The 21159-nt window shown below is 31.3% G+C and overlaps 1 protein-coding gene across 1 annotated transcript; it reads left to right on the top strand.

Annotated features, from left to right (window-relative positions):
* Window positions 1–6131: 6131 nt before the first annotated feature.
* Window positions 6132–19894, top strand: LOC11428611 (mixed-amyrin synthase). Its single transcript, XM_024772420.2, has 16 exons — window positions 6132–6449; window positions 13444–13629; window positions 14100–14189; window positions 14812–15009; window positions 15112–15196; window positions 15310–15476; window positions 15562–15753; window positions 15831–15944; window positions 16039–16158; window positions 16621–16743; window positions 16851–16949; window positions 17804–17860; window positions 18080–18448; window positions 18615–18695; window positions 18824–18907; window positions 19594–19894. Exons 1-16 carry the CDS (start codon window positions 6249–6251, stop codon window positions 19714–19716), a joined length of 2289 nt encoding a protein of 762 aa, XP_024628188.1. The 5' UTR covers window positions 6132–6248; the 3' UTR covers window positions 19717–19894.
* The last annotated feature ends 1265 nt before the right edge of the window (window positions 19895–21159 follow it).

The raw sequence follows: 21159 nt of genomic DNA, 5'->3' as shown, positions 1-21159 counted from the left end.
GTAAAAGTAAAAAATGGTCACTTTGGTCTCTAAATCAAAAATCAATATCCCCAAATTGAATCTCAAATCCCTAAATCTCAAATCTAAATGTCATCTAATTATCTCTTTTGTTCAAAATCAATATTCCATTAAACATCAACTTACTATTTAGTTTCTAATTGTGCATACTTACTAATTGTTAGGTCCCTGATAGTAAACATGTACTCTCACTAAGGTCTTTGTCAAGTTATTAGTTTAATAGAATGCTTCCATAATTGGATACATAACACGAAGGAGACATTGCAACATCTGAATTGCAAACTTGGCACCTCCCTCTCAATAAACATGTATCATGAGCTCCTTGCTTTGGAGCAATACGAGGGCCTTGAGCTTTTTCATCTCTATCTCCCTCCTATAACACATATTGTTTTCAGTTTCAAATCCTTATTTTTAATAAAACTAAATACATGTGTGTCTATCATGTATTCTTTAACAAAATAAATTTGTTAGTGTCTTTAAGAAGATGAAATGACAATAATAACAGTTATAATTATAATGTTTCTCTATTGGCCGCTTATGAAGCCTTCACATGATTGTTGGTAATAAAAAAGATGAAAATCCTATTATGTCCATAAATCAAATGTTGTCAGGCCTCCTTCCTCTTATGCTATTCAATTATGGAAGCATTATGTTAAGTTAACAACTTGTTAGAGACATTAGTGAGAGTATTTATTTACTGTCAGAGATCTAATTGATAGTAAGTAGTACAGTCAGGGACCTAACAATAAGTTGGTGTTTAATGGAAGATTAATTTTGAAAAAAAGGGAGAATTAGATGACATTTAGGGATTTCAGATTTAGAGATTTAAGGATTTGAGATTCAATTTGGGGATATTTGATTTTTGGATCAGGGACCAAAGTGATAATTTCTACTTTTACTTTAGTCCTTGTGACACCTCATATGTCATGTCATCGTAAAACCTGTGTCACATCATCACTTAACAAAATTATTTAACGTGAGGGACTAAAGTGATAACGAAAGTGTAGAGTTAGAGATTTCTTTGTATTTAATTCTGAATCAGAGATTTATGTGACATTGAGATGCAAAGTCGGAACTTAAAGTGACCATTTGCTCTATAATTCTATCTTGGAACAATCTTTAAGACCATGTCCAATGGTTGTGTTAAATGAGAAATTCAACACTTAATGAAGCTCCAATGGCATGTTGAATGGTGTTGAGAGATGACATGGAGGAGGGGAGTGTTGAACCGGTTCAACAATGTTTAATTGCCTGCCACAGGGACACGCGGCAGCAAGCAAATGGCCAAGCATGGCGCGTGCGCTACACGCGCAGACAAGCGCGAGTGACGGTCAGGAGAGGCGGAGAGAGAAGATTGTGTGTGGATAATGGATGACACGTGGCTGATTCTGATTGGCTGTCTGGATTTTTATCATCTTAATAATTTCAACTCAATTATTTCACTTGAAATTAATTTTTTTTTTTATTTTTTACCAAAATTCATGATTTTTTTCTCTATAAATAGAGACTTGGTTCATTTGATTTGGACACAGAAAAAAAAAAACCAAGTTTTTCTTCTTATTATTATCTTTCTATTAGGAAACTAAGTGAAGTTTTAATCTTATTTTTAGTGAAATGGATCCCAATAACAACCATTTCAATCCCCAAAATTATTCTAGTTACCCATTTAACTACGAAAATTCCAACAATTATCCCAATCCAAATCAATTTTTCAACCAACGTCCTCAAAACATACCTCAAAACGTACCTAATTTTGGTTTTACACCAAATTTCAACCAGTCATCCTCTGTTCCAAACTTTCATGCATATTATGGATCTATGATGAGATATCCATCTCAAACACCTCCGTTTAATGGTTATATGCCAATGGAGAATGAAAATTTTCTCATTGTTGGTGCATCTCAATATCCTGAATTTTCAACACAAATAACTCCCGGTGGCATGGCAGTTGCTAATGAAGTCACTCCAGAAGACTCAACTCCTAAGAGCAAGAAAAGTAAGGAACCAGCATGGAACACTCAACAAAATTTGGTTCTAATTAGTGTATGGATTAAATATGGAACAAACAGTGTTATCGGGAGAAACCAGAGGGGAGAAACATATTGGGGTAAAATTGCTGAGTATTGTAATGAGTATTGCTCATTTGATTCTCCCCGCGATCAAGTTGCTCATGTGCGTGCTAGATCCGAGTTGCGTGATTCAGATGTTCATCACGAATTGCAAGCAGATCTAGTGAAACACATATGGACAAAGTTTGGAATGTATCGTGATTGAAGATGATTTGTATCGTACTAAATAAATTACTTGTGTGTTTTATGCTTAGTTTGTTGTATTGCATTTTAAGTTATTTGTGTGCCGCGTGCTTAGTTTGTTGTACTTGCATTTTAAATTAGGAAAATAAAAATAAATTATTTTACAAATTTTTTTTCCAAAAATACTAAAAAATAAATAGTTAATTGTATTATTTTAATTTAATTATAATCGATAATTTTATGTAATTATAAAAACAAAAGTTAAATAAGAATAAGAAATAAAAAGTGGTGGGGTAGGGTGTTGAATGAAAAACCATTGGAGAGGGTAAAAATTGAATGAGTGTTGAATAAGAGAGAGAAAATGATGTCGAGTATTGAAAATTGAAAAAGTGGTGTTGAATGGTAAAAACCATTGGGGATGGTCTAAGGATTTCTTTCTACACCACCACCTGATTCTAAGTTTAAGCTATGTGGGACCTCAATCGGTTTTCGATCAACTATCACACTACCTTCTGTAATCTGTACTATACTTTCTTCTCATTCTTAATGAACCGGTAGCCTATCTTTTTCTTTCCCTTTTCGAAGGTACAATAATAAATATTTATTCAATATTTAAGATAATGTTTTGTTTGCATGTTAGCGTAAGGATGCACATCTAAATCAACCAAGGTATAATCATTTTTTTTTTTTTTGAGGAAAACCAAGGTATAATCATTAATCACCACCTGTTTTGCAAGGACATGTCATACTCATAAACCAAATCAACATATTCTCATTCTAATATGTGTGATAGTCAGTATTTTATTGGATGAAATTAATGTAAATATAACCCTTCAAAAACTCTGAAGTTCATATATGAGTTTAACCTAATAGAAGAGTGGATTAGGTTAAACATATTAGAAGAGTGAGTGTTGGAGAGAGTCTAAAAAAGATAGTGTTCCTAACATTTCAAAAAAATTAATAATTTAACTTCTTTTTGCGACTTTTTTCTTTCTGTTGTCTTAAAAACACGCCATACTAAACTCACATCCAAAATTTAAGAGACGAGCATGACATTGTACATCTTCATGATGTCTCACAACACGCTCCCATCTAGCTGAAATTCAAACTTTGATTGTTGCGTTTTGAGAGTTTAACCTCTTCTTCTAGACATAATTTTGTTTCGTTCTAAGCATTTTTTTTATGGCTTAATTGCACTTTTGGACCCCTATCTTTCCAAAAGTTGCGGTTATGGACCCCTAACTAATTTAAATACAAAACAGCCCCCTATGTTTTGATTCTTTGGCAGTTTTGGACCCCCAGTCCATTGTTGACTCGGTCAACGCTGACGTGACACCCTAAGTGAGGTGCCACATGTCAATTTTTATTTTATTTTTTTGCCTTGGGGGTCCAAAACTGCCAAAGAATCAAAACATAGGGGGCTGTTTTGTATTTAAATTAGTTAGGGGTCCATAACCGCAACTTTTGAAAAGATAGGGGTTCAAAAATGCAATTAAGCCTTTTTTTATAGGTTCATTTCACCGGCGATAATCACATTTGAGACCTTTTAACACTAAATATAAGTAACTCTTTCGGTCAGAATTTATGATTTCGTAAAACAACTTTAAGACATTTTTTTTTGAAGGGAACTTTAAGACATTATATATATGAATTTTCTAACTTATATATTGTTTTTTGTGTAAATTTAGTATCTTTTACGCGCATTAAGAAATCTTTCAAGACTCGTTAAATCTTTTTTGGTGGTGTCTGAGATTCGACCCCCAAACCTTAAATATATTATGCAGCATCCTTACCATCCGAGCTAAACTCATGGGATAGACTCGTACAAATCTAAATGGGTAACAAACTCTCACTAAATTTTTAACTCGCTTATATATTATTTAACACTCTCATATTTATTCAATGTAAAATTTATCTACTCAATGGTGACATATCAACAACAATACATATACTACACACATAAAAAATGTTTTAATTTTTTAAATGAAAAAATGTTTTAAATTATATTTCAGCATATAACTTAATTCTTCCGTTGAAAATTTTAAAATAAAGAGAAAAGTGATGATGCATTTTAATTATTAAGAAAAGCCGTGAAATTCAGTTTAGTCCCTAAGAAAAATACAAAGCAACTTTTGATCCCTAGAGAAAAACTAAAACAACATAGAGCATCTCAAACGTAGTACCTTAATAGGTTCCATAACATATGATATCGTTTCATAAATATAATTATCCTTGGACCATATGCGGAGTTACATATTCCATCTGTCTCAAATTATATGTAGCTTTGGAATTTTTTTTTATTCTAAATTATATATCGTTTTACAATACCAACGAAATATTAATGTTATTTTTTCTATTATATCTTTAACTATTCATTACTCTCGATTCTTTTAATTCTTTCATTTATCTTTCTATATAATTTATTAAGAATAATTTTGTAAAACAACTCATAATATCTCTTTCCCACACAAAATTAATTACATTTTTTAATACATGTGAAATGACCAAAACGTCATACAATTTGGGACGGAGGGAGTAGAAACCATGAAGTGCACCTATATAAGATACAATATCATTGTAACAAAAACAAATTTCATGTCCTATTTCATGTCCTAGTGCCTACATGAATCGTTGTCAAAAAAATAAGACGATTAGATCATATACAACAGTTAAAAAGATACAATTTAGTTCTCGATGTCCCGGTTGGCTCCCTGCCTGGTTCTGATCGACCCTCCGTTAGGAGTCCCTTCTTCCGACTCCTTGGTTGGGTTGGTTCCCTGTGGGAGGGGTTTAGTTTGGTTTTGTGTTTGCAGGATGTGGCGATGCTTGGCTTCCGGGCGGCTTGGAGTGTCTGTTGGAGTTTGTTTGAGGTTCTCCCTATGGTATTTTTTTTGTGTGTGTGGTAATTTGGCATTGGTTTTTTCTTTATGTTTTTGATTTTGATTTTGAGTAATGCTAGCAATACTCTCTTTTGAACATCCTCTCTAATACAATCATTGCAGGTCTACACTTTGAAAATTAAACTTATACAAAATGATGGAACATACATTTATTTCATCAAATACCTTGTGGTCCTCGGTACGCTACTAATATCATTTTGAATTTGAGTACCTGTTATGCTTTGTATCCGCTTCAACCTCTTTGTTTATCTAATATACACCCTATCCCTTTTTTTGAAGGAATATACACCCCCTATCCCTATCATTCAACTTCTTTTTTTTAAAGTCCCTGAATAATTTCTTCGTCTTTAATAAATCTTTTGTCGGTGTTTTTTTCTTTACAAATTTAATGACTTTGTGTGAAAGCTAAAGAAGAAAAATAACAAAATAATGAATGATTTATTGAATAATAAATTATTTAAGGACTTTTTCTATATTTTTTTGAAGGACCTTTTCTATTATTTTTGAAAGAAGAAGGACTTTTTTGTTGTAGGGGTCAAAATACGTCATTTTAATTATTATTGTCAAGGACCTAATTATCATTATTTTAATTATTTTTAGGGTCCTAATTGTCATTCTTTTAACGGCGGTCAAAGTGAGGACTAAGTTTTTTTTTTTTTTTTTTTAAGAAAGCGAGGATTAATTTGTTCAGATTTTTTTCTTAAAAACTAACAACTTTTTTTATTTGTCTAACCGAGTAAATTGGGTCTTGCAATTTTCTTGGAAACTAAATTGAATCTTTTCTTTTACTTAGACGATGTGATAAACACCATCATAAACTCAGATAAGAGGCACAATGATATACAGTATACTACACCTATATATCAAACAGTTCCTCTAAAAAAAAATCAAACAGTAAATCAGTACTGCTTGCTTTATAATAATTGTTTCATGAGACTCCATATATGTTGTGTGATTCAGCATACACACACAAAAATTTCATATATAGTTGCAATCTAGTTCTCTTTTCTTTTGCCTAAAATATATATGCTGAAACTTGTAAAATACATGCAAGTTATAAAGTGATATATTATATAAGATGTGGAGGCTGAAGATAGCAGATGGGGGGAATGATCCACACATATTCAGTACAAATAACTTTTTAGGGAGGCAGACATGGGAGTTTGATCCAAATGCTGGTACTTCTGAGGAGAGAGCTCAAGTTGAAAAAGCACGTCAACATTTCTATAACAATCGTTTCAAAGTTAAACCCTGCAGTGACCTTCTTTGGCGCTTTCAGGTAATTATATTTTCTTGTAATAGGAATCCTCTCAATTTTTTTTGTCCATTTTCATAAGATGACTTCCAAAATTTTAACTCCATTAATTATTTATTTATCAACCTACCTTCAATTATGTTACATCATTTTCTACGATAAATATTAGACTTAATTATACTTTTTGTCATTGCATTTTGACCAACTCAGGAAATTGGTTCTACCTTTTATAAATCGAACAAAATCGTCCATAAACTATATGTTTTTTGCAGTTTTAGTTCTATCTCCCTATTTTCAACTCCAGAAACGCACATAAATGACAGTTTTAGTCCAACCACCTATGCTCAACCATGAAATAAACAAGGAATAAATCATATGGGTACAAGGAATCTACTTTGTTCAGCACACAAACCAAGAAAAACCCTAAATTCTAAGACATGTTTTATGTAACATGTCTCGGAAATTAGGTTAGTGTGCTGAATAAAGTAGATTCCTTGTACCCACATGTTTTATTCTTTGTTTATTTCATGGTTGAACATAGGTGATTGACTAAAACTGTCATTTCTGTACGTTTCTGGAGTTAAAAATAGGGAGGTAGGACTAAAACAGCAAAAAACATATAGTTTAAGGACGATTTTGTTTGATTTAAAAAAGATAGGACTATTTTCGTGAGTTGGTCAAAATGGTAGGACCAAAAGTGTAATTAAGCCTAAATACTATAGTGAAAATATTAACTAATTCCCTTTTTCAAAAGGTATAAACTTGTAAATCATTAGAATCGCTTGCAAGTTTAATATCACAACTAAAGGCGAAGAGTTTGATGAAAATGCGGTAGCAATAATGACTACCCCCAATGAAAAACAAATCTTGAATATATATTTGGTTACTTCAAACAATTTTGTTTGTTCAAGGAGATATAATATTACAAAAATTATGATAATATAATCAATTATATATAAATTTGACTTCTTAAAAGTTGTTTAGCTTTTATAAATAACTAGTGTTCTTTTTTATTTTTTTTTGTTGAATTTTCATTTTATATAAGTAAAAATTATTGCAAATTTATTTTTTATTGATTAAGTTTAATATATTAATTAACCTATTTAGATTGACTTGAGACCTTGGATAGCTTACTCGTGTTGTGTATCCATGTACTATTTTTACTCAGGTAATTGTTCTCTTGTGAGAGTTTTGAACTTATAAATCGTAACTAACACCCAATTTTGTTATACTTTTCAAAGTTTTTCTTATGTTCTTGGCTCATTTGTTATGACTAAAACCGTAATTCAGCCAATAGTTTAAGGGTAATACTTTTAGTCATGAGATGATCAACATCGGAAAGACACAATTTTTTTTTTAAGAAGTTAAACTAACCCAGTAAAATTGACATCGAAGTAAATTAACATGAGGTCTTAAAAAAAAATACACTTTAATAAGTTCTCAAGTAAACACCACATATAACTCAAGTGGGTTGCGGTCAATTTGTTATTTGTTCATTTTACTACTGAATTGATATCTTTTGTTGGTAAGACATAGTTTAACTAGAGAAAGTATTGTGTAGGCACAAACATCTAGGTACAAAATTTAGGCGCACACACATAAATTAAAAGATAAATAAAATAATCACATCAATCAATATCACTTTAATCATTTTTTTTTCTTAATTTTATGAGTGTGTGTCTAAATGTGAGGTATTGATACTGTGAGCAAGTAAGAGTTTCTCGTTTAACTAACAAATATCTTAACCAGTGCTATCAGTGAGACCAAAAGCATTTAGGCATAAAATTTAAACACACATAAATTTAAAAAATTAAAAGATAAATAAAATAGTCACATCAATCAATACCACTTTAATCACTTTCTTTTTAATTTTTTTAGCATTATAAGTGTGTGTCTAAATGTGAGGTGTTGGTTATGTGATCAATTAAGAGTACAAAAACCTTTTTTATTTCCTTGACAAAATTGTCTCCATCAAAAAGTAAACTTTGGAACAGACTTTTCCCCGGCAAGTTGCGCATGTGGAGGAAAATGAGAGAAGCCAAGATAATCATATCACAATTGGTCAAAAAAGATGATGGTGATAGTCATATCAGTTCACATCAGTAATAATAAGTGATATATACTGTATAATCTGTCGAAAAATAAAGTACTATAGTGTATAAATCATTTTTCTATTGTGATTTATTATCAGCGTGTGGAAAAATATTGTAAAAAAAAAGTTATCAGAGTTTTGATTGATTTCATTGTAGTTGATCAATGTCACCAATATTACAAACCACAATGTCACGTAAGTATTATCTGCACTGTATATTCTTTTCACATCCGAACAAATTCCGAAGTATAAAAAATACGAACAAATGATGTTTCAAATTTTTAGATTAATTTTAGATAAATTCCAAAGTATATATATTTGGACAAAATTATTCTTCTCTCTCACTATATATTTTTAGGTTAAATATGTTTTATGGTCTCTATAAATATGATAATTTTTTATTTTAGTCCCTTAATTTTTTTTTTCAATTTTTAGTCCCTCAAAATTTTTATATCTTTACTTTTGATCGCTCTTTTAAAGTAAACTCATATGTAGAATTCATATTTTTGAGTAAAAGTTTGCAAAAAAAATTATAATATTATCAGAAATCTCTTCAAAAAAAAAAATCTATTTTTTTGGAATTTTTTTTTCCAATATTCTACACATTTCATTAAAAAATACAAAAATTAACTTAAAAATAGGGACCAAAAGTAGTGATTGAAAATTTTATAAGGACTAAAAGTTGAAGAAATTTTTTAAAGGGACTAAAACGAAAAGTTGATATATTTATAGGGATCAAAAACATATTTAACCCTATATTCTTTGCACCGGTTCTTCTTTTTTTCTATGAAATAGTAGCGACTATGATTAAAATAAATAATTTTTTTAGTGTTCGGGGTTTAAACTTCGGAGCTTGCATATATTATGCATTGTTCTCATCAACTGAGCTAAGCTCACGAGGATATGAAAATAAATCTAACAACCACCAAAGAAATACAATTTTTTATGATGCAATAACTAACCATCCACTTTTTTTAGAAACGTTATTTGAACAATTTTTGTGACAACCAAGATATACAATGAAATAGATATTAACATAAAAACTAAAGTTGTGGAAAGAAAAAAATAAAAATACAATATAAATATGAGAGAGAAAACTATCCCAAAATTTATAATAAAAAAATTGTTCAAATATGATTTCTTCATTTGTTTTACAAGAACAACCATCCATATACACTTTGTTCATACATAGTTATATAGTTACACCCATAAACAAAATAAAAAGAAAATTTGTATTCCTTTTTTCCCTTCTTGACATTTTATGAGCCCTAGGCAAATTGTAAGAAAATGATCATTTTATATAACTATTTTTTAATTCGAAAATATTTTAATAAAAAACAAAAAAATAATATATTTCATTTTTCAAGAGTCTCTTGTTGTGATTTTATTAACTCTTCAAATCGTTTTTTTCCCTCCATTTTTCACTATTAGATAAATATTGTTTAAACAACATCGTAAAATAAATCAAACACTCAAAAAATGAAAAACGCAGAAGTACATAACAATAGCTTCTGAGAAGTAGAATCGTTGATTTCAAATTGAACACTAGATTTCCACAATTGAAAAATAACATGTTACTCCCTCCGGTCCTCTATATAAAAAAAATTTCAAATTTTTTTTAGTCCTATTTATAAAAAAGTCGCAACTTTTAAAATATAGTTATTATTTAAATAAATAATCAATTCGTGTATTCCAATACGTAACAATTTATCTAAATAAGCATTGAGAAGAAAACTCAACTTACATAATTTAGGGTTCATATAAATTGGAGTAAAAACCATGAAACCCAAACTTGAATATAGCCCATGCAAACAAAAATTTGCAAACAACCTCAATATCAAGAAATCAAACATGATGGTTTGCTCTGATACACTTGTTAGAATTAATTCAATCATTAATTGGTACAAGATATGCTTAATGCAAAGACTAAAAGTTATAATCATAGTACTTTAGTACGGAAGCAAATGAACATTTGAGCTTATAAATTCGATGACATGTTGATTTATCAATATCTTATGAGTAATGTTAACGACACTTTCTTTTAAACACCCTCTCTAGTACTCACTTTTTTATTGGTTTAAATCATTGTAGAGTCTACATTTTAAAAGAGTGGTTATACATGAACAATCCCATATGGCAAACCACCTTCTACACCTCCAATGTGGCATGGGCAATTTTGTCCATTCATAAAATATAAGGGGTAATTTTGTCCAAAAGAAACATGTAACTTTCTCACAACCCCCACCCACACTTTCTCTTTCTTTTTCTCTATCTTCTTTTTCTCTGTTTTCTCACAACCCTCACCGTCTTCTTTCAGTTCCCTCCCGCAGCACCACTAGTCCACCACAACCATCGCGAACTACTCCGTCCACCTTCACTCACCACCACCGTCGCCCCACCGATAACACCCTTCCCCACCACCACCGTCGTCGCCCCGTCCACCCTATAACTACAATTTAAGGAACTGCACATTTCATCTTTGAATTCTCCTTGTGATCCAATTATATAAATGACAAGTTATGTTTTTTCAAAAAATTAAGGCTCCTGTTAGTTAATTAATGGTCACTAAGCAGGATATGGCAGCCCATTCAGCTTGTGATTTTGGTGGGGGTAAAGCTGATAAACTTGCTACCCGTAGGTGATTTGGCAGGGAAGAGTATTGAATTCCTAATTCAATGATGAAGAGTTGAGAAATCATAAGCGTTGCCCACTGACTCCCGAAGAGTTTGGATTGCCCCTAGTTGCTTTCACCGATCAAGACAAGGGTGGGGGCGACGGTGGTGGTGGTGACGGATGTGAGGGAGAAAGAAAGAGAGAGCGGGAAGGAAAGGGGAAGAAAGATGACAGAGGGTGAAGGTCTGAGGTGGGGGAGAGGGTGAAGTGAGAACAGAGAAAAGGGAATTTTTTTTTTTTTTTTAGAACAAAAGTATTTTATATATTATTTTGGTTGAAGAAGACAAAATAAATTGTCACTGGGGTGATTGAATTAAAAGGGTGTTCATCAATCTTTACCCATTTTAAAAATTGAAACCCCATAAAATGGTGGGATATACATTAATTTCATCCAATAAATAACTAAATGCTAGAGAGAAAGTTAAAAAGTTAGTGTTGTTGACATGTGGTTTTTCCTCGAACTGAACAATATAAATAGTAAAACATTTCAGATGGAGAGAAGAGGATTGTGTTCCTGCTAAACCTGAATTCTTATGCCTCATACACTTTTTTGGAGAGAAGAGGCCATGTACAATGTACATAGCACATATATATGGAGACATGATTGATTGACACTATAATATCAAACTTAATATATGACACCGACAATAAGTTTTTATTGTGTAACTGAATTACAACAAAATCGACCGTTAAATTGAAAAATATTATAACATGGATCTAGGGTCGGCCTAAGGCCTAAACAACTCAAGCGAGGGTTTTAGGCTTCAAAATTTTGGATGGAAAAAAAGATTTCTAAAAAATTAATTTGATTATAAATATATTATATGATAGATAAATTATAGACATTTGCATAACTTACTTGATTATCAAAAATGCCTCAATTTCTCTAGGTCACGAAATCAAATTTTGGTCTCTATACAAAATTGATTTTATATAAATATTATGTTAAAATATTAATAATTTTGATTGTGTCTAAAATCATTTTTGATATATCATTTCTTCTAGTTGAAGGATCATTGATTATATAATTATAATCAATGTCATTCATTCAATGATATAATTCCATTTTCTAATTCTGCCATCAAGGTGATCCAATGGTTCATATAATTATACAAGGGAAATGCTAACCGGTGCCTCCGGTGAACTGGTTAAAGATAATAAAAAGGAAATTACACCGATTAGCATGACCTATTATATCTTTTATCATGATAGATAAAACACTCCCTATATAAAATTGTGTGTGTGATGGTCAATTACAGTTATCATTTACAGTAAGAATGGCACTGATTGCATTTTTCACACTGTCCAGCAATTGCAATTGCTTGCAATGTTTGACATCCATCCAAAGTAGTTTTACTCGTTCATGTCTTGAGACTCATATATATTGTGGGATTAGCTTACACAAACAAATATCATCGTCAAGTTTTTCCTTTACCTAAAGTATATACACCGAAACTCGCAATATATTTAAAGTAAAGAGATATAATATATAAGATGTGGAGGCTGAAGATAGCTGATTGTAGAAAGGGCCCAAACATATTCAGCCTTAACAACTTTGTGGGAGGTAGACATGGGAGTTTGATCCTGATGCTGGTACTGAGGAGAGAGCTCAAATTACGGCTCGTAAAAATTTCTAATGACAATCGTTTCAAAGTTAAGCCCTGTGGTGACCTTCCTTAGCGCGTTCAGGTAGTTATTTCTTCGCTGTAGCAAACAAAATATACAATCACATGCATATCCTTAAAAATGTTCATCAACCCGTTCAATTCAATGCAAATTTCAATAATTCAATTGAAAAAACAATAACTACTGAAAATTTATCAAAAAAGATACCGAAAAAAAATTAAATAATCTCTGATTGATTTTGGATTCGTATGTTGACAAATTGATCAAATTCAATTCGCATTGACCTTACTTTAGTACTCACGAAATACTATTAATTTTGTTCTCTGAAGATAGCGAGATTCGAACCATGCCACAAAGATGAAGAAAATTTTACCACCAAGTGATCGATCATTCAGAAACCTGTCTAAAATACTTAATTAGTCGTGCAATTATGAAAAATGTTACACACATGTTTTTTTTTTTATAAATTTATTGTCGCAACTAAATTTTTTAATAACCCTAAATTTTGTAAGAGAATCTTATAATAATGGACAAATGGTATATAGTTATATGTGCATGAATTTGTAGTTCTCATCCATATATACATTAATATAACATATTTTCCATGTTTGTTTGTGAGATATGTAGATTCTGAGAGAAAATAATTTTAAACAATCAATAGCAAGTGTAAAGATTGAAGATGGTGAAGAGATATCAGAAGAAAAAGTGACGACCACGTTAAGAAGAGCCGTACATCACATATCAGCACTTCAGGCTAGTGATGGTCATTGGCCTTCTCTAAATGCTGGCCCTCTCTTTTATTTTCCTCCCTTGGTGAGTATTCATATATTCAGTCATTAATAATAGAAATGAACACAGAAATTTATTATGAAACTAGAAACAAATAATATTTTCCATTAGATTGAATGAATAGAGTACACGGGTATATACACAATAAGAATTGTGCTACTAATCTACTTAGATTGTACTACACTATAGTTGCTTAGCTTGTACTACAAGTAACATGTGTCTCTTCCTCATTGGTTGGAGTGAGCTCATGGTGTAATAAAATTCAAAGTTTGAGAACTTTATGTTATTGTTTATGAAATTGAAAAACAGGACTACTAAGTAGTTCAAAATTATTTTCAAAAATACTTCTCAATTTTTTTAACACATGAAATTAAGATCACATAAGATGCATACTCTGTCCTAGAAAACAATGTATACCACTTGCTTTATATATTCAATTTCTTTGATAATGCACTAATCAAGATTAATTTATCCACTTACTCAAAATACTGCAGGTGTTATGTATGTACGTTACAGGACATCTTGATTCGATGTTTCCCGAAGAGTATCGAAAAGAGATTCTCCGTTACATATATTGTCATCAGGTATTGTTGAGTCCCGCATTCAAATAAGATATAATTTGAGATGTATTTGTAGGTGGAAGACATTCTCACCTTATACCAAATCAATATCGTCAATTAATTAAGTTAGACATGAGCTAAATTTTGAGATGGTCTCATTCTTATCAACTATTTGTTTGGCCACTCAAGCCATGCTCTAGATGTCCAATCTTAAGTGTGAGAGAATGTTTTGACAAGAGTCTCAAATTTGATGAAATATGATTTGAAAATGTTTTTAAAAGTGACATATGTCACTCACCATTCGAGTTTTTTTTATTTTATATAGGTATGAGTTAAGCCTAACCCTAACTTTATCCGAAAACCAAGCCAAATAGTGCTAGACATAAGTTAAATTTAATATAAGTTGTTGGCCATGAGTACGTGTGTCGAGAGTCCCACATTGAATGCATTATGGTTAGAATATATATATATAAGTGGGTGACATCCTTCACCTTACAAGTTAGTTTAGTAGGGTTGAGTTAAACTTAACCCAAATTTTAAGAGGTATACTTGTTCGGTATGATGGGAAAAACAAAATAATTAGTTGAAATATTTTCATGCAAAAAACTAACGTTTAATGCTGGCCATGTTGCATTTTCATTTGAAGAATGAAGATGGAGGATGGGGACTACACGTAGAGGGTCACAGTATCATGTTTTGTACCGTACTTAACTACATATGCATGCGAATACTTGGAGAAGGTCCAAATGGAGGTAAAGAAAATGCTTGTGCTAAAGCAAGAAAATGGATTCATGATCATGGTGGTGTGACATACGTGTCTTCATGGGGAAAAATCTGGCTTTCGGTAATGTTTTACTTCATTTTATAAAAAAGTATAAATATGCACGAAATAGTATACCTATATATATATGTATAGCCAATTTGATTGAATATTGAAACTATACAGATACTTGGTATCTTTGATTGGCGTGCAAGCAACCCAATGCCTCCTGAGTTTTGGATGCTTCCCTCATTTCTTCTTAAGCATCCAGGTTGAATTAAATAACTTGTGTTGTCTCTCTCTCTTTATGGAACAATATATATAAACTTGATTCATTAAATTGAATGTTTATCCTATCTCATTTTTACCTTTTACTAAACACAGCTAGAATGTTGTGTTATTGTCGATTGGTATACATGCCTATGTCTTACTTGTATGGAAAGAGGTTTGTCGGTCCAATCACACCATTGATCTTAAAGTTGAGAGAAGAACTCCTTACAGAACCTTATGAAAAAGTTAATTGGCAAAAAGTACGTCACCTATGTGCAAAGGTGAGGGGTATTATCTTTGATTAACCACAATTTGTGTGTGCACATTTCCTCTTTATAATATATTATTACCGTTAAAAAAATGCAGGAAGATCTTTACTATCCCCATCCTTTGATACAAGATCTATTATGGGATAGTTTATACATATTCATGGAGCCACTTTTGACTCATTGGCCATTAAACAAGCTGGTTAGAGAAAAAGCTCTCCAAGTAGCAATGAAACATATCCACTATGAAGATGAGAATAGTCGATACATAACCATTGGGTGTGTGGAAAAGGTAGTGATCATTATATAATCAAACATTAAACTTTAGCCATATGCAAAAATTAATGTGTAATAAACAATTCTTTTTAGGTTTTGTGCATGCTTGCTTGTTGGGTGGAAGATCCAAATGGAGATGCATTCAAGAAGCATCTTGCAAGGCTCCCAGACTATTTATGGATTTCTGAAGATGGAATGACCCTGCATGTATAAATTATCTTACCATATCTAAATGCAAGTTAATTACTAGAATATTATTGCATCATCGTATATAAATAATGCACATATTTTTATAATGCAGAGTTTTGGTAGCCAAACATGGGATGCTAGTTTCATCATTCAAGCTTTGCTTGCCACTAACCTAGTTGAGGATATTGGTTCAACACTTGCAAAAGGACATGAATACATCAAGAATTCTCAGGTATGTTTAGTTTTAGTGATAATAACATTAAGTTTGCTATTGGTAAATTTCTGATAATGTAAAAATTATATTTGACATAAAATAATTAACATAAACCTAAAAATTGAAAACGGCACAATTTTTTTTTTTTTTAAGAACATGTTCTATTTAATTTTTTTAAAAGATAAATACAAGGTGCCCTATATAATCGGTACACCCAAAAGTGAAAATCACTACCGTATACCTGAGGAACCTCAAACCACCCTCCCAAAAAACACACCCACTTAACACTTAGCAGTAGTATTGGGCTATAATTTTTTTTTTGAGGCCCATGCCTTGGGGAGGCCCAGTTCCATTGAGCGGTTTGCACACCCCAAAGCCCGGCCCTGACTATATATATGACAATTTATCACCAAGTTCAAAGTTAGTGTTCATTAAACTATTGCCTAATGGACAATTTTTCTGCTGCTATTCAATTTGCAGGTTAGGGACAACCCTTCAGGAGATTTTGAGAGCATGTACCGTCATATCTCCAAAGGGTCATGGACATTCTCTGATCAAGATCATGGATGGCAGGTTTCTGATTGCACCGCAGAAGGTTTAAAGGTAACTTAGTAACTAACGAACTACATAGGCCAGTGTGCTGTTTATTCTTTTAATCAGATGCAAAATATATACAAATGTTTGTTAACCAATTTTCTTATGTGTTTTAGTGTTGTCTGCTTTTATCAATGTTGCCTCCAGAGATTGTGGGGGAAAAAATGGAACCTGAAAGGTTATATGATTCAGTCAATATCTTGTTTTCTCTTCAGGCAAGTACTACATACTACTCTCTATTGGGAAAAATCCAAGTCCCACATCGGATAGATAAGACTCTTGAGAAGAGTTTATAAAGAGGAGGCAATCCTCACCTTATAAGTCGGCCTTACAAGCTGGTTTTGTAAGGATGAGTTAGGCCCCAATTTCGACATGGTATCAGAGGCAATCCTTACCTTACAAGTCGGTTTTGTAAGGATGAGTTAGACCCCAATTTCAACACTCTAAGTTTTTCGTTTTTCCCAAAGTGGTCCTTTTAGTTTTTGAATCGTTTCAGAATCATACTTTCCCTCTAAAAGCTAGGCAACAATGGTCTATGAATAAACTCTTCTCCATTACCTTCTTCACTTTGTTCAGTTGGTTGAACTTTGATCTGCACTGTGCTATGAGGATTTTATCTAATCAACTCATGACCATAATCATAAAGCCTTCTAAATTGCTCCTTAAATGACGGAAAGTATGATTCTGAAATGATTCAAAAACTAAAATGACCACTTTGGGACTTTTGAAACTTAAATGACCATTTTGAGAAAAACAAAAAACTTAAAGGACCTTTAGATGCATTTGACCTATTTTGTATGTGGAAGTTTTTAAGAAATTTTTAAGTTCAACTCATCTCCACATTTTACATCAATTATGTGTACTACAACAAATGCAGTAAAAGACTAAATTTGTTATTTTTAATTGATCCAAAAATATGTTATACAATATATTTTTTGCACTAAAGTGAAATGTTTGCTTAATCTAAGGTCAACTATAAGTCACCGGTTCCAAACATATATAGAGTACTATTATCATTGATGTTCAATTTTCTTATGCTACATGATTTACTTTTGATGCATTTTTGCAGGGTAAAAAGGGTGGTTTACCAGCTTGGGAGCCGTCAAAAGCTCTAGAATGGTTGGAAGTAAGTATTATGATATTTTTTTTGAAGAAGAGTATTATGATATTAATAAACGAATAATTAGCATAGATGTTTTTTTTTATCTCGAATAAGCATACGTGGTAATTATTTTTTTAGAAATCATACATTAATTGTTCTATATGTGAATAAATGGCATCTTTTCATTTCAAACTATAGTATATACACCATATTAATGAAATAGATTTTGTTAATAATTTTCAGCTACTCAATCCAATAGAATTTCTTGAGGAAAATGTAGTTGAGCGTGAATATGTTGAATGCACTTCATCATCAATTCAAGCTATGGTTTTGTTTAAAAAAATATATCCCGAGCATAGAAAGGAAGAAGTAGAGAATTTCATTGCAAAAGCAGTTCAATTCCTTGAAGATAAACAAACAAGTGATGGTTCATGGTATGGAAATTGGGGAATTTGCTTCACTTATGGTTCTTGGTTTGCTCTTGGTGGTCTAGCAGTCGCGGGCAAGACTTATGAGAATTGTGTTGCAATTCGCAAAGCTGTTAAATTTCTGCTTACAATACAAAGAGAGGATGGTGGGTGGGGAGAGAGCCATCTTTCATGCTCAAAAAAGGTTTGTCGTTAAATATTTAATTATTATTTACTAATAATGAACTAAATCAATTGCATGGTATATTTTTAAAATAATTCTTTAATTTAAAATGCTTAAAGAGTGCCCCGGAATACTCGTTAACGAGACCCTTTTTTAAATGACATGACAATGAATGAAAATAATGCAGATATATGTACCTCTTGAAGGAAGCCAATCAAATATTGTACAGACATCATGGGCTCTAATAGCTTTGATTCATGCTGGCCAGGTACCTTCACCTGTTATTTTAAATTAAAATTCATGCTTTGTCACTATCTAACTACAAATGAATGTTGTGTAAAAAAAACTACTAATGAATACATAAAAATATGGTTATTTTTATATATATCTGTACAGGCGGAGAGAGACGCTACTCCTCTTCATCGTGCTGTAAAATTAATCATCAATCTCCAACAAGAGGAGGGTGATTGGCCCCAACAGGTTCATCTCAGTTAATTGTTTGATATCATGACTCTTGTATGTTTATGTTTATGCTCACCAACATTTTCATATTTTAAAAAATATGGATATTTTTTGAAGGGAAAATAAAGTATTATATAAAATGAGGAGGAAAGATATAATATATAGTGATTTTCATATTTAAAAACTCATTTAAAAATGATTTCAAGAACTTAAAAAGAAAGTAATTAGTGATTCATAATTGAAGTTCATATAATATAGTTATGCCTTGCAGCAGAAAGTGTTTTAGCTGCTACTTTTGATCCTCAAAAGTTAGCAGAACATGTCAAATTTACCTTGGCGGTTTTCCATCTTGTGATAAATAAAATGAAAATGGTCTTGATAACCTAGACCAACTTACTTGCGAAAAATATTGAAGGATAAAATAAAACTTGTACAATAAACTTGTATATACTTCGGTTTATTATTTGAGCATTGGTATTTATCTTGAGAGATTTTATCAAGAATTGATCAAGAAAAGGTCTCAGACTCTTAGTCAATTAAATTTATTATTTGTCGGAAATCAAGGAAGGTAATGGTGTGTAATTAAGGAAATGTGTTAGCAAATACACTGTCTTAAAATTTTCTTGATATAGTTTGTCATTGTATCTATCATTTCTCTTATTATTTTTGTATCTTTAATTAAGTTCGTATTTATGTTTTGGCAGGAACTCACAGCAGTATTCATGAAAAACTGCATGCTGCATTACGCAATGTTTAGAGATATATTCCCAATGTGGGCTCTAGCTGAATATCGTAAAGGGATTATGTTGCCTTCCATTGCAGTTTGAAATGTGAGCTTGAGCACAAAAAGGAAAAACCATCTTTATCATTATAATAAACATTTGTCTTGCCAAATTTTAAAATTACGTACATGGCATGTTTATTTTCTAATGATTATTAATTGATCAATGATGTGTGTATGTTGTAGAATTATAACTCACATGACACATTAACATTTCTCCTTTAAGTGTGAGACTCTCTATATCTATGATATATGATAAAATAGTCAAATAAGGTCAGAGACACAATATGGTAAAAAAGTGGGTTGATCGCGGTTTGATAGAAGAAATACTTAAATAATATTTTTTTACTAAACTTAAATAATGCTTTATTTCAAATAATTACTACATCCGTCGCTTAATATAAGTATTTGAGACATTTTTTACATATATTAAAAAAATAGTTAGTGAGTTTAATGTATCTATTTTATATGTTGATCATCCAAACACATCCTCTATAAAATATGACTAATTATACTTTAAGTCTGTTAAGTTAATTTTAGGTTTCACTTTAAACTTTTAGCTTGTTTTCTTTTCCTTTTGGTTTCTTAAATTACAAATATTAGACAATTTAGTCACTTAAGTTTTTTTGGTATCATTTTGTTTACTTAACCTATAAATATTAGATACTTTAATTTTTTTAGTTATAAACTTTAGGCATTATAGTCCTTTCCATTAGAGACCAAAATGTCTTAACATTTGTAACTTAAGAGACTAAAATAGCCTACATGCATAACTTAAGGGATCAAAATGAAAAGAAAAAAAATACATAAAAGACCAAATTGTATAATTTTTGTAACTTAAGGAACCAGAGAAGGAAGGAAAGGACTTAAAAAGTGGAATATAAAAATATCTTAAGGGAGCAAAAATGTAATTTAACCTAACATTAAAATGAGACATATTTGAAAATTAAAAAATAAATATTTGTAGTAAATTGTATAATAACTTATATTTAAGGACAAGTAAATTCTTCAAAAAGGGTTTATAATTAGAGACTACGACCCGACCGTAAATTATAAGTGCTTTTATTTGCATATAAATACATTTTTATTTGTGATATTGAGTATGACCATACAACTGTCCCTCACGTAATTGTGTGAAGTTGGTTTGGCCAAGCAATTCATAATATTTTTTTCTTTGAAGGAAAGCAATTCATGATCTAAGAAATATTATTGAGATGCAGTTGTATTAATGTGGAGTTGAAGTCTTGAAAATTGTGGAGGATGAGGATTGAAGTGAAGATAATGGAAATGACCCTTGCTTAACCTGTCACGTGGCCTCAACTCCAATTATAATTCTATCTTGGAACAATCTTTAAGGATTTCTTTCTACACCACTAGATTCTAAGTTTAAGCTATGTGGACCTCAATCGGTTTTCTGTCAATTATCACACTACCATGTGTACTGTACTTTCTTCTCATTCTTAATGAACCGGTTACCTATCTTTTTCTT

This window comes from Medicago truncatula, chromosome 8, assembly GCF_003473485.1.
Source record: "Medicago truncatula cultivar Jemalong A17 chromosome 8, MtrunA17r5.0-ANR, whole genome shotgun sequence".
Taxonomy (NCBI): Eukaryota; Viridiplantae; Streptophyta; class Magnoliopsida; order Fabales; family Fabaceae; genus Medicago; species Medicago truncatula.
The sequence above is the reverse complement of the archived record's forward strand: the minus strand, read 5'-3'. Positions and strand labels throughout refer to the sequence as shown.